This window comes from Pelophylax lessonae, assembly GCF_965119305.1.
Source record: "Pelophylax lessonae genome assembly, chromosome: 7".
NCBI classification, from domain to species: domain Eukaryota; kingdom Metazoa; phylum Chordata; class Amphibia; order Anura; family Ranidae; genus Pelophylax; species Pelophylax lessonae.
In genome coordinates this window covers 4,112,248-4,128,099 of record NC_138774.1, presented here as the reverse complement: position 1 = coordinate 4,128,099, position 15,852 = coordinate 4,112,248, and the positions used below count along the sequence as shown (strand labels likewise).

At 38.9% G+C, this 15,852-nt stretch overlaps 1 protein-coding gene across 1 annotated transcript; it reads left to right on the top strand.

Annotated features, from left to right (window-relative positions):
• The first annotated feature begins 11,469 nt into the window (after positions 1-11,469).
• POU3F4 (POU class 3 homeobox 4) lies at positions 11,470-13,107 on the top strand. Its single transcript, XM_082263426.1, has one exon. It carries the CDS (start codon positions 11,717-11,719, stop codon positions 12,767-12,769), a length of 1,053 nt encoding a protein of 350 aa, XP_082119552.1. The 5' UTR covers positions 11,470-11,716; the 3' UTR covers positions 12,770-13,107.
• Positions 13,108-15,852: the final 2,745 nt, after the last annotated feature.

Here is a 15,852-nt window from a genome sequence, read left to right as displayed (position 1 = left end):
TTGATCATTCCAGTGCTGGAATCCATCGTCTTATCGATCATTCCAGTGCTGGAATCCATCGTCTTATCGATCATTCCAGTGCTGGAATCCATCGTCTTATCGATCATTCCAGTGCTGTAATCCATCCTCTTATCGATCATTCCAGTGCTGGAATCCATCGTCTTATTGATCATTCCAGTGCTGGAATCCATCGTCTTATCGATCATTCCAGTGCTGGAATCCATCGTCTTATTGATCATTCCAGTGCTGGAATCCATCGTCTTATTGATCATTCCAGTGCTGGAATCCATCGTCTTATTGATCATTCCAGTGCTGGAATCCATCGTCTTATCGATCATTCCAGTGCTGGAATCCATCGTCTTATCGATCATTCCAGTGCTGGAATCCATCGTCTTATCGATCATTCCAGTGCTGGAATCCATCGTCTTATTGATCATTCTAGTACTGGAATCCATCGTCTTATTGATCATTCTAGTACTGGAATCCATCGTCTTATTGATCATTCCAGTGCTGGAATCCATCGTCTTATCGATCATTCCAGTTCTGGAATCCATCATCTTATCGATCATTCCAGTGCTGGAATCCATCGTCTTATTGATCATTCTAGTACTGGAATCCATCGTCTTATTGATCATTCTAGTGCTGGAATCCATCGTCTTATCGATCATTCCAGTGCTGGAATCCATCGTCTTATCGATCATTCCAGTGCTGGAATCCATCGTCTTATCGATCATTCCAGTGCTGGAATCCATCGTCTTATTGATCATTCCAGTGCTGTAATCCATCGTCTTATTGATCATTCCATTGCTGGAATCCATCGTCTTATTGATCATTCCATTGCTGGAATCCATCGTCTTATTGATCATTCCATTGCTGGAATCCATCGTCTTATTGATCATTCCAGTGCTGGAATCCATCGTCTTATCGATCATTCCAGTGCTGGAATCCATCGTCTTATTGATCATTCCAGTGATTTAAACCTATCCCGTGCTTTTGTGGAGAGCCCGCCCAATGCTGGCCATGTGGCTTTCCGCCATTTTTTAACCTGATCATTTTATTTATTATAAACGATCGCTCTTTTTTTTTTATTATTATTATTTCCTGTGATCCCGCCACATACCTTCAGTTCATTCGTATCATTTTTATGGACGCAATAACCAGTAAATGACCTCACACACTTCATTGGTTAATACAAGCTGCGAAAACAAGACCGCGCCATACACATTAAAATTCAGTCAGACCAATACGAATCTTTCCACACCTTCCCATTAATATCACAGCTGATTTGGTAAGAGAGTTCTTATTACATCTGGAGGAAACCCCCCTCCCCCTCCTCCTGCTCATTAAAATTAGCAGACAACTGGATTTAAACAACTGATTGATTGAATCCATAACATAATATTACACATCATAGAGGGGATGATCTACTAATGGGGGAGGGGCTGTCTGCTCTTCAAAGTCAATGTTCACTCAGATTAGTAAATATGGTGAAGCTGTGTTCATTACAATCCTATGCAAGAAAAATATTTTTTTTTTTTTGGGGGGGGGGCGGGAGGGGTTATCCTTGAACAATTGGCAATTCAAATGAATACAACTTCACCGTATCCACCGAGCTCAGTGCAAAGTGAACACTCGCTGCTCCTTTACTACATAAAGCCCCACAATTCCATACAGGGAAGAATATTTTACACACCCGCTGATCACCTACACAGCAATATATACCATATATACAGTATACAGCCTGACACTGTATACAGCCTGACACAGTATACAGCCTGACACCGTATACAGCCTAACACAGTATACATACCATATACACAGTATACAGCCTGACACAGTATACAGCCTGACACAGTATACAAACCATATACACAGTATACAGCCTAACACAGTATACAGCCTGACACAGTATACAAACCATATACACAGTATACAGCCTGACACAGTATACAAACCATATACACAGTATACAGCCTGACACAGTATACATACCATATATACAGTATACAGCCTGACACAGTATACATACCATATACACAGTATACAGCCTGACACCGTATACATACCATATATACAGTATACAGCCTGACACAGTATACATACCATATACACAGTATACAGCCTGAAACAGTATACATACCATATACACAGTATACAGCCTGACACGGTATACATACCATATACACAGTATACAGCCTGACACAGTATACATACCATATACACAGTATACAGCCTGACACAGTATACATACCATATACACAGTATACAGCCTGACACAGTATACATACCATATACACAGTATACAGCCTGACACAGTATACATACCATATACACAGTATACATACCATATACACAGTATACAGCCTGACACAGTATACAAACCATATACACAGTATACAGCCTGACACAGTATACAGCCTGACACAGTATACATACCATATACACAGTATACAGCCTGACACAGTATACATACCATATACACAGTATACAGCCTGACACAGTATACAAACCATATACACAGTATACAGCCTGACACAGTATACATACCATATACACAGTATACAGCCTGACACCGTATACATACCATATATACAGTATACAGCCTGATACAGTATACATACCATATACACAGTATACAGCCTGAAACAGTATACATACCATATACACAGTATACAGCCTGACACAGTATACATACTATATACACAGTATACAGCCTGACATGGTATATATACCATATACACAGTATACAGCCTGACACAGTATACATACCATATACACAGTATACAGCCTGACACCGTATACAGCCTGGCACAGTATACAAACCATATACACAGTATACAGCCTGACACAGTATACATACCATATATACAGTATACAGCCTGACACAGTATACATACCATATACACAGTATACAGCCTGAAACAGGATACATACCATATACACAGTATACAGCCTGACACAGTATACATACCATATATACAGTATACAGCCTGACACAGTATACATACCATATACACAGTATACAGCCTGACACAGTATACATACCATATATACAGTATACAGCCTGACACAGTATACATACTATATACACAGTATACAGCCTGACACGGTATATATACCATATACACAGTATACAGCCTGACACAGTATACATACCATATACACAGTATACAGCCTGACACAGTATAGATACCATATACACAGTATACAGCCTGACACAGTATACAGCCTGACACAGTATACAAACCATATACACAGTATACAGCCTGACACCGTATACATACCATATACACAGTATACAGCCTGACACAGTATACATACCATATACAGTATACAGCCTGACACAGTATACATACCATATACACAGTATACAGCCTGACACAGTATACATACCATATACACAGTATACAGCCTGACACAGTATACATACCATATACACAGTATAGAGCCTGACACAGTATACACATCATATACACAGTATACAGCCTGACACAGTATATATAACATATACACAGTATACAGCCTGACACAGTATATAGCCTGACAAAGTATATATACCATATACACCGTATACAGCCTGACACAGTATACATACCATATACACAGTATACAGCCTGACACAGTATATAGCCTGACACAGTATATATACCATATACACCGTATACAGCCTGACACAGTATACATACCATATACACAGTATACAGCCTGACACAGTATACATACCATATACACAGTATACAGCCTGACACAGTATACATACCATATACACAGTATAGAGCCTGACACAGTATACACATCATATACACAGTATACAGCCTGACACAGTATATATAACATATACACAGTATACAGCCTGACACAGTATATAGCCTGACAAAGTATATATACCATATACACCGTATACAGCCTGACACAGTATACATACCATATACACAGTATACAGCCTGACACAGTATACATACCATATACACAGTATACAGCCTGACACAGTATACATACCATATACACAGTATACAGCCTGACACTTGTCACACCACAACCACCAAACATACAACAGATGTTCTACAATATAGACAGCCACAAATATACAAAACAACACCCATAAATCACACGTCTGCTCACAGCACTGGAACTTCACAAACTGGTACACATTATCCATCCTTCTGCAATTCACACTAGAAGTGTGTCTCCACTTTACACAACTACACAAAGTAATGTACAACCTTCTCCACTTCCCTCTATACAATGCAACTACACACAGTGTTACACAATATACTTCTCTGTATACAATTCAGCCACACAAATTACTGCACAATATACAACCTTCTCCACTTCCCGCTATACAATGCAACTACACAAACTGTAACACAATATACAATTCAACCACACAAATTGCTACACAATCTACAACCTTCTACAAAACTCTGTATATAATGTAAATACACCTATTTAATATGATTACACAAATTGTTACATAATAAACTTTGGTGTATATGTTGAAGCCACATTGTTACACAATATACTTCTCTGTATACAATTCAACCACACAAATTGCTACACAATATACAACATTTTACGAAACTCAGTATATAATGTAAATACACTTATTTTTATACAATTACACTAATTGTTACACAATAGACTTCTCTGTATACTACGCAGCCAAAATGTTACACAAAATACAATCTTCTACAGTACTTTATATACAATGTATATACACATATTTTTGTACAATTACACAAAATGTTACACAATTTACTTTTCTCTGTATACAATGCAGCCAAATTGGTACACAAAATACAACCTTCTACAATAATTTATAGACAATGTATATACACATATTTTTATACAATTACACAAAATGTTACACAATAGACTTCTCTGTATACAATGCAGCCAAATTGTTACACAAAATACAATCTTCTACAATTCTCTATATACAATGCAACTAGACAACTAGCTACACAGTGTGTAATCTTCTACAAATCATACCACTAGATGCTTCTGCTTTATACAACTACACAAACTATTACAGTGTACACACATTACACAGTGTGCACACACACAGTGTACACACACAGAGTGTACACATCTACACTTCAATTCTTTAGTACACAACTAGTTATATGTATAACAATCTACTCTTTAAGTTACAAGTTATAAAAAGGCAGACACACAAGCTGTAACACAATAAACAACCTTCTACACTTCACTGTATACAATGTACATACACATATTTTTTAATACAATTTATAACCTTCTACAATTCTCTAAATACAATGCTACTACAAAACTAGTTATATAGTATGCAACCTTCTACAAAATATGCACACATCTACACTTCAATTTAGATGGGAGAACACAACTAAGTATACAATATATAACAATAAAATGCAGATACACAAACTGTAATACAATATACAACTTTGTACACTCCACTGTATACAGTGCAATTACACAAACTGTTAGATAATGTGCAATATTTTACAATTCTCTGTATGCAATGCAACTACACAAATTGTTACACAATATACTTCTCTGTATACAATTCAGCCACACAAATTGTTACACAGTATACATCTCTGTATGCAATGCAGCCACACAAATTGTTACACAGTATACATCTCTGTATGCAATGCAGCCACACAAATTGTTACACAGTATACATCTCTGTATGCAATGCAGTCACACAAATTGTTACACAATATACTTCTCTGTATACAATTCAGCCACACAAATTGTTACATAGTATACTTCTCTGTATACAATGCAGCCACACAAATTGTTACACAGTATATATATCTGTATGCAATTCAGCCACACAAATTGTTACACAGTATACATCTCTGTATGCAATGCAGTCACACAAATTGTTACATAGTATACTTCTCTGTATACAATTCAGCCACACAAATTGTTACACAATATACTTCCCTGTATACAATTCAGCCACACAAATTGTTACACAATATACTTCTCTGTATACAATGCATGCCACACAAATTGTTACACAAAATACAACCTTCTAATATACTCTGTATACAATGTATATACACATAATTGTATACAACTACACAAACTGTTACACAGTATACACACATCTATACTTCAATTCACATAATACCAGTATACAACATTTAACAATCTACTCTAAGTTATAAAATGCAGATACCCAAATAAAATGCAATATATTACCTTCTATACTTCTCTGTATACAATGTACATCTTCAAATTAATATACAATATACAACAATCTACACTTCTCTATATACAATGTAATTACACAATGTTTACACAATATACCACCTTATACAATTCTCTGTATACAATGCAACTACAATTACACAGTATGCAGCCGCCTACAAATCACACTACCAGCATGCCTCTGCTTTATTTACCTATACAAACTGTTAGACAGTATACACTGCGATATACAACTGGATTATTTACCTAGTTATACAATATACAGAAATTACCTCTTTATACTACAAGCTTTAAAATGCAGATACACAAACTGCAACACAATATACCACCTTCCACATTACACTGTATACAATGTACATTCACATCATATTATATAATATATAACCTTCTGCAATACTTTGTATACATTGTAAATGTAGCTATTTATATTATATATATATATATATATGTATATAATATATATATATATATATATATATATATATATATATATATATATATATATATATGATATGTGTGTGTGTATATATATATATATATATATATATATATATATATATATATATATATATATATATATATATATATACATATATAAAACGCTTTCTACATACCCCTCTATAGAATGTAAATACACAATTTGTATACAATATACAACCATTTACACAAATCTGTATACAAGGTTAATTATAATTATACAATATGTAACCTTCTACACCTCACTGTATACAATGTGCATACACATATTATAATATACAACTTTCTACAATACTTTGTATACATAATACATGTACATATTTTATATGATCTTTAACCTTCTACACTCCTCTGTATACAGTGTATATACATATATTATTATATAATATACAACCTTCTACAATACTTTGTATACAATGTAAATACAACAATTTTGCACAATATATGATCTTCTACACTTGTTTGTAAATATCTATCTATCTATCTATCTATCTATCTATCTATCTATCTATCTATCTATCTATCTATCTATCTATCTATCTATCTATCTATCTATCTATCTATCTATCTATCTCTCTCTCTCTCTATATATATATATATATATATATATATATATATATATATATATATATATATATATATATATATATATATATATATATACACCTCTATATATTTTATTTTTTGTATTTTTTTAGTATGATCTTCTACACTGGTTTGTAAATATCTATCTTTTTACATATATATATATATATACCTCTCTATGTTTTATTTTTATTTTCTTTTTTTGTATTTTTTAGTTTTTCATACATACAAACTTTTACACCTCACTGTGCACACAACAACTACACAACTACCCCCCCCCCCCACCCCCATGTGACCCCTCTATACAACCTGCAACTGTACACCCCCAGGCCAGAGCTGAGTGACAGGACAGACAATGCAGCCCCCATATATTGCAGGATGGGTGACCCCCCCCCCCCCCATATATTGCAGGGTGGGTGACCCCCCGACACTCGTATTAATAAACCTTTTTCTAATCTCTCAGTCTCTGTGCACAGTGCGACCCCCCCCCCCCCCCATACTCACAATAAAAGTGAACAATCTCAACGATACAAATAAACACAAGGCGACCATTTCCCACTTGCAGGCAGATTTGGTCGCAGTTACCTCCAGTGTGTGTCCGGGGCCCCTGGATGAGATGGGGGGGATTGTGGCCCCTCGGAGCCCCCTGTGAGCTGCTCACAGTCTGGGAATTAATGAGCCCGGCGCTCCATGCTCGCTTCTTTTATTCCACTAAACAGATGAAAATGTATGCTAATTTAAATCAAGCTTAACCTGGGAGCACCGGCAATATATTTCATGGAATTTCCAAACCAATAAGAGCTTCTGGCGCTTCTTCTATAAGTGCAGATACAATTAGTCGCCGGCTCGCCTCCTATTCTGCAGTAGAAGGTCACTTTGTCAGCCGGCAGAGGCGAGGAATCGGCGACACATCCAGCCAGGCACGGAGGGGCTGCGACAAACCGCCGCTTTAGTCGGGCAAATTCGCCTATTTTCGGGGTTTTTTTTTTTTTTTTCGCTGCATGGAACCCGTGCGACACATGGGAGAAATGACGAAGAAAATGGGGGAAAATAAATGCATGACATACAAAAACAATTCAATTTGTAAACTGTGAAATTAAAGCGAAAGACACATTGTAACAAACACATTTATTATATGATTACCGACAATCTGGGGGGGCACAAGACCCTCATTACTGGGTGTACAGAGCAATGGGATCTGTAGGGATTCCTAGGATGGGACAAGAGGACTGACTGCTGCTGGAGGGCTCAGAGCTGGGGGTGGGATGGTGGGATGGGGGGGGGGGGGGTTAGAAGGAGGGTGAATATGCCAGTATATATTGATGATAAAAGGGTGAATATTAGGCATAAAGAGGTGAATATTTAGGTTGGATAGGGTGAAAATTGTGGATTAAGGGGTGAATACTAAGGATGGATGGGGTGGATATTTAGCATGGGGGGGGGGCAAATATTTAGGAAGGGGGTATAAGGGAACTATTTAGAATGAGAGGATGAATATTAGGAAAGAGGGGTAATATAAGGCGGTAAGGAATATTTAGGATGAAGGGGTGAATATTTAGGATGAAGGGGTGAATATTTAGGATGAATCGGTGAATATAGGGTGAAGGGTTAAATATTTAGGATGAAGGGTTAAATATTTAGGATGAAGGGTTGAATATTTACGGTGAAGCGGTGATTTTTTAGGATGAAGGGGTGAATATGTAGGATGAAGGGGTGAATATGTAGAATGAAGGGGTGAATATTTAGGATGAAGGGGTGAATATGTAGGATGAAGGGGTGAATATGTAGGATGAAGGGGTGAATATTTAGGATGAAGGGGTGAATATGTAGGATGAAGGGGTGAATATGTAGAATGAAGGGGTGAATATTTAGGATGAAGGGGTGAATATTTAGGATGAAGGGGTGAATATTTAGGATGAATCGGTGAATATAGGGTGAAGGGTTAAATATTTAGGATGAAGGGTTAAATATTTAGGATGAAGGGTTGAATATTTACGGTGAAGCGGTGATTTTTTAGGATGAAGGGGTGAATATGTAGGATGAAGGGGTGAATATGTAGAATGAAGGGGTGAATATTTAGGATGAAGGGGTGAATATGTAGGATGAAGGGGTGAATATGTAGGATGAAGGGGTGAATATTTAGGATGAAGGGGTGAATATGTAGGATGAAAGGGTGAATATGTAGAATGAAGGGGTGAATATTTAGGATGAAGGGGTGAATATTTAGGCTAGATGGGTAGATGGAAGTGGTGAATGTTTATTAAGGGGGGTTGGCAATTTAGGAAGGGGCATTTAGGAAGGCGTGCCATTAGGATGACAGGGGTAGAATGGAGGGGTTGAATATTTAGGAAGGGCGTTTAGGATGAAGGAGGTGAATATTTTTGAAAGGGGGGGGGGGTGTATTAGTAAGGGTGTTTTTAAGATGGAGGCGGGAGAATGTTTGAAATGAAGGGGTAAATATTTATGAAGGGATGAATATCGAGGTAGGATGGGTTTTTTTTATTTAGAAAGATTAGGATGGAGGGGGGGGGGGTGAATGAAGGGGTGAATATTTATGAATAGTGCTTAGAATGGAAGGGTAAATATTTTTTTAAAGGGTGAAGATTTCGGGAAGGGGGTATTTAGTAAAAGGAGTATGGACGGGGGTGAATGTTTGGGATGGAGGGGTGTATATTTAGGAGGGGGTGAATATTTGGGATAGGGTAACTATTTAGGAAATGGAGTATTTAGCATGGACAGGTGAGAATGTTTAAGATGGAGGGGTAAATATTTAGAAATGATGTTTAGGCTGGAGGGGTAATTATTTAGGAAGGGGTGAATATCTGGGAGGGGGAGTATTTTGCATGGACGGGTGAAATTGTTTAGGGGGGTTAATATATTGAGAAAGGATGTTTAGGATGAAGCAATGAACATGTAAGAAGAGGGGTGAACATTTAGGAGGGGGATTGAACAGTTAGGAAGGGGGTGAATATTTAGGAAGGGGGTGAACATTTAGGAAGGGGTGAACGAATAGGAAGGGGGTGAACATTTAGCAGGTGATTGGTCATTTAGGAAGGGGTGAACGAACAGGAAGGGGGGTGAACATATAGGAAGAGGGTGAATGAATAGGAAGGGGGTGAACATGTAGGAGTGGAATGGGGTGAACATTTAGGAAGGGGTTGAATATTTAGGGAGGGGGTGATCGAATAGGGAGGGGGTGAACATTTAGGAGTGGAATGGAAATTTAGGAAGGGGGTGAAATGTAGGAGGGTGATTGGTCATTTAGGAAGGGGGTTAATATTTAGGAAGGGGTGAACGAATAGGAAGGGGGTGAAAATGTAGGAGGGTGATTGGTCATTTAGGAAGGGGGTGAATATTTAGGAAGGGGTGAACGAATAGGAAGGGGGTGAACATTTAGCAGGTGATTGGTCATTTAGGAAGGGGTGAACGAACAGGAAGGGGGTGAACATGTAAGAGTGGAATGGAGTGAACATTTAGGAAGGGGGTGAATATTTAGGAAGGGGATGATCGAATAGGGAGGGGGTGAACATTTAGGAGTGGATTGGTCATTTAGGAAGGGGGTGAATATTTAGGAAGGGGGTGAACGATTAGGAAGGGGGGGACATTTAGGAGGGGATTGGTCATTTAGGAAGCGGGTGAATGAATAGGAAGGGGGTGAACATTTAGCAGGGGATTGGTCATTTAGGAATGGGGTGAATATTTAAGAAGGGGTGAATATTTAGGGGGTGCAGTATTTAGCATGGACGATGAGAATGTTTAGAATGAAAGGGTGAATATTTAGGAAGAGGGTGAATATCTAGGGAAGTGAGTGAATATTTAGGGAAGGGGGTAAGTATTTTAGGGAAGGGAAGAATATTTAGGGAGGGGTGAATATTTAGGGAAGGGGTAAGTATTTTAGGGAAGGGAAGAATATTTAGGGAAGGGGGTAATTATTTTAGGGAAGGGAAGAATATTTAGGGAAGGGAAGGGGTGAATATTTAGGGAAGGGGTAAGTATTTTAGGGAAGGGAAGAATATTTAGGGAAGGGAAGGGGTGAATATTTAGGGAAGGGGTAAGTATTTTAGGGAAGGGAAGAATATTTAGGGAAGGGAAGGGGTGAATATTTAGGGAAGGGGTAAGTATTTTAGGGAAGGGAAGAATATTTAGGGAAGGAAAGGGTGAATATTTAGAAGAGGGGTGAATTTTCAGACATGCAGTGGAGAATATTTCCAGATTCCTTGCTCTCTCCTGCAGGCAGGGAAGGGTTAATCCCCGGGACTCTCAGGAGCCAATGAAGACTTCCTCCTCAGCAGCAGTTAACCCCTGCCAGTGCCAGGCTGCTGTGCAGGCAGAGTCCCTCCCCCCGGCGGTCCCCATTGGCTGGGGGTGCTGTCACTGATCAGGCTCCCCTTACCTTGTAGATGTCAGAGGCTGGAGCCTGTGCCACACTCTGACTGGCAGGGGAGCCGAAATGGCCACAGCTGCCTCCAATCCCTACAGCATTCTGAGCAGCCCAGCCCTGGTCCATGCAGACCCTGGTAGCATGCAGCAGGGAAGCCCCTTCAGGAACCCCCAGAAGCTGCTGCAGACCGACTACCTGCAGGGGGTGCCCAGCAATGGCCACCCTCTGGGGCACCACTGGATGAGCAGCTTGGCCGATGCCAACCCTTGGTCAACCAGCCCCCTGGAGCAGCAGGACATCAAGCCTGGCAGAGAGGACCTCCAGCTAGGAGCCATCATCCACCACAGGTCGCCCCATGCCAACCACCCGAACGCCTGGGGGGCCAGCCCAGTCCACAACAACCCCTCTCTGACCTCCAGCGGCCAGGCCCTCTACTCCCAGTCTGGCTTCAGCGTCAGTGGCATGCTGGACCATGGTGCCCTCACCCCACCACCACCCCAGACTGTCAGCACCCAGAGCCTACACCCTGTGCTCAGAGATGCCACCGAGCATGGGGACCTGGGCAGCCACCACTGCCAGGACCATTCCGACGAGGAGACCCCCACCTCTGATGAGCTGGAGCAGTTTGCCAAGCAGTTCAAACAAAGGAGGATCAAGTTGGGCTTCACCCAGGCTGACGTGGGCTTGGCACTGGGCACCCTCTACGGGAATGTCTTCTCCCAGACCACCATCTGCAGGTTTGAAGCCCTCCAGCTCAGCTTCAAGAACATGTGCAAGCTGAAACCCCTTCTGAACAAGTGGCTGGAGGAGGCTGATTCCTCCACTGGGAGCCCCACCAGTATAGACAAGATCGCAGCTCAGGGTAGGAAAAGGAAGAAGAGGACCTCCATAGAGGTGAGTGTCAAGGGGGTGCTGGAGACCCACTTTCTCAAATGCCCCAAACCTGCAGCCCAGGAGATCTCCTCCCTGGCAGACAGCCTGCAGCTGGAGAAGGAGGTGGTCCGGGTCTGGTTCTGTAACAGGAGACAGAAAGAGAAAAGGATGACCCCACCAGGAGACCCCCAACAACATGAAGTTTTCTCCCATAGCGTCAAATCAGACTCATCCTGCCATGATCTCTGACCAGAGGACACCTGGACAACATGGACTCTGGATTTTTCCTAAAAAAAAAAAAAGAGCTTTTTTTTTCTTAACTTATATTCTTTTCTGGAGGAAGGAAAAATTTAAAGAAAAAAAAAAAAAAGAAACTTTATACAAAATAAAATTCAGTAGAAGACTCCAGGAGCTTGGAGCTCCAGACATGGCAATACCATAATAATGACCTATTCTAGCCAAGCTGTTTACTGGACTCTTCTTGTCTTGTCCTCTCCCAGAGACTTGTGTGCCTCTCTGCCTTCCAGCGCCTTGACCACAGCAGAATCTTATCAGGTGACCTTCCTTTTATTAGAGAAAAACAAAAATTGTGTTCTTTTTTCTGTTGCCATTGTTTTATGGAGAACCTCAAAGTCTGGGAATTGGTTTTTCTTGTGTCTGGAGGTGTCTTTACTATCCCAAGATCTGAGATGGTCCAAGATCCAAGATCTGAGATGGTCCAAGATCCAAGATCTGAGATGGTCCAAGATCCAAGATCTGAGATGGAAACCATCCACCTTCTTCTTCTTCTGCAACAATTTCATTTTTTTTTCTTTTTTTTTTTTTAAGTTTCCAGGCTAAAAAAAAAAACAAAAAACCACAAGTGTATCTTCTGTATGTCCTAGCATTATGTATAATCCAAGGCTGTCCATGGAGCATTGCTGCATGTCATGTATTCACTATCACATATCATTATGCATCTTATATATTTTTATTTTGTAGCTTTTGTTGTATATGGAAGAGGTTCGGTGTGACAGAGGGGTCTCTGTAGGTCTGGGGAAGGGAGGGAGGGGGGTTGTTCTCAGACCTCTCCCCCCTCTCTCTCTCTCTCTTTGGGTTTTGTTCTCTTGCTGCAATCAAAATTCACAGATGTCACTGGTCCCAGCGGTGTCTATGGAATGTTCTCCCAGTGGTGGCAGAATACTGGGGACCAAAAAATGTGCCCTGCACACCTTACCCACTGATCAAAAATTATATTTTGATTTATTTATAATATTCATGTGGTCACACACATGGAAATATTATCAGCACTAGCTAAAATAACAGATTATTTATTTTAACTTTATTTTTTCTTTTTTCTATTTTTATTTTTTATTTTTGCTCCCAAAATCTGATCTGTGTTTATCCAAAGAGTGCTAAATTCCTGTTAAAGTTCCCAGTACACCTGCTAAGAGTACACTCCCTGCCTGTGCTAAGAGTACACTCCCTGCCTGTGCTAAGAGTACACTCCCTGCCTGTGCTAAGAGTACACTCCCTGCCTGTGCTAAGAGTACACTCCCTGCCTGTGCTGAGAGTACACTCCCTGCCTGTGCTAAGAGTACACTCCCTGCCTGTGCTGAGAGTACACTCCCTGCCTGTGCTAAGAGTACACTCCCTGCCTGTGCTGAGAGTACACTCCCTGCCTGTGCTAAGAGTACACTCCCTGCCTGTGCTGAGAGTACACTCCCTGCCTGTGCTAAGAGTACACTCCCTGCCTGTGCTGAGAGTACACTCCCTGCCTGTGCTAAGAGTACACTCCCTGCCTGTGCTAAGAGTACACTCCCTGCCTGTGCTAAGAGTACACTCCCTGCCTGTGCTGAGAGTACACTCCCTGCCTGTGCTAAGAGTACACTCCCTGCCTGTGCTAAGAGTACACTCCCTGCCTGTGCTAAGAGTACACTCCCTGCCTGTGCTAAGAGTACACTCCCTGCCTGTGCTGAGAGTACACTCCCTGCCTGTGCTAAGAGTACACTCCCTGCCTGTGCTGAGAGTACACTCCCTGCCTGTGCTAAGAGTACACTCCCTGCCTGTGCTGAGAGTACACTCCCTGCCTGTGCTAAGAGTACACTCCCTGCCTGTGCTAAGAGTACACTCCCTGCCTGTGCTAAGAGTACACTCCCTGCCTGTGCTAAGAGTACACTCCCTGCCTGTACTACTACTTCTGTAAACCATTATTCTGCTTTTCTTCTGTTTCTGACTATTTTATTTTCTTTTTTTAAATCATTGTAATAACATCCCCCTCACTCTTTCTTTCAGGATTTGTTTTTGTAATGACTCATTCTGTGCCCTCTCTCTGTGTCTCTTCCCATTTATTTAACTACTTAAAAAAAAAAAAATGTGTAAAATAATTCTTAATAACACCCCTCCCCTTTCTTTTTCTCTTGTCATATATTCAGATTTAGAAAAAAAAAAAAAAGTTAATATTCTGTGTCCTCTCTCTGTGTCTCCTCCCAGTCATTTAACTACTTAAAAAAATATATATATATATTTTTTGTAAAATAATTCTTAATAACACCCCTCCCTTCTCTTTTTCTTTTGTCATACATTTAGATTCAGAAAAAAAAAAAAAGTTAATATTCTGTGTCCTCTCTCTGTATCTCCTCCCAGTCATTTAACTACTTTAATAAATGTATATTTTTTGTAAAATAATTCAGATTGAGAAAAAAAAAAGTTAATATTCTGTAACCTCTCTCTGACTCCTGCTATTCAATCAACATTTGTTTTTTACATGTTTCTATTTTTGTAAAAAAAAAAATATATATATATATATACACACATATATATATACACACATATATATATATATATATATATATATATATATATATATATATATATATACATATATATATACACATATATGTGATATATATATATATATATATATATGTATATATATATATACATGTATGTGTATATATATATACATATATATATGTATATATACATATATGTGTATATATATATATATATATATATATATATATATATATATATATATATATATATATATATATATATATATATATATATATATATATATATATATACACACACATACATATATGTATATATATATATATATATATACATACATATATGTATATATATATAAATACATACATATATGTGTATATATATATATATATATATATATACACACATATATATATATATATATATATATATATATATTCTCTGTTTTCCTCCTTTTGTATATTAATTTGTCTGTGCATTCAATAATTTTGAAAACATGTAACATTTTATTTATTATGCTATTTTTTTATTTTTTTATTAATACCATTACTGGTAGT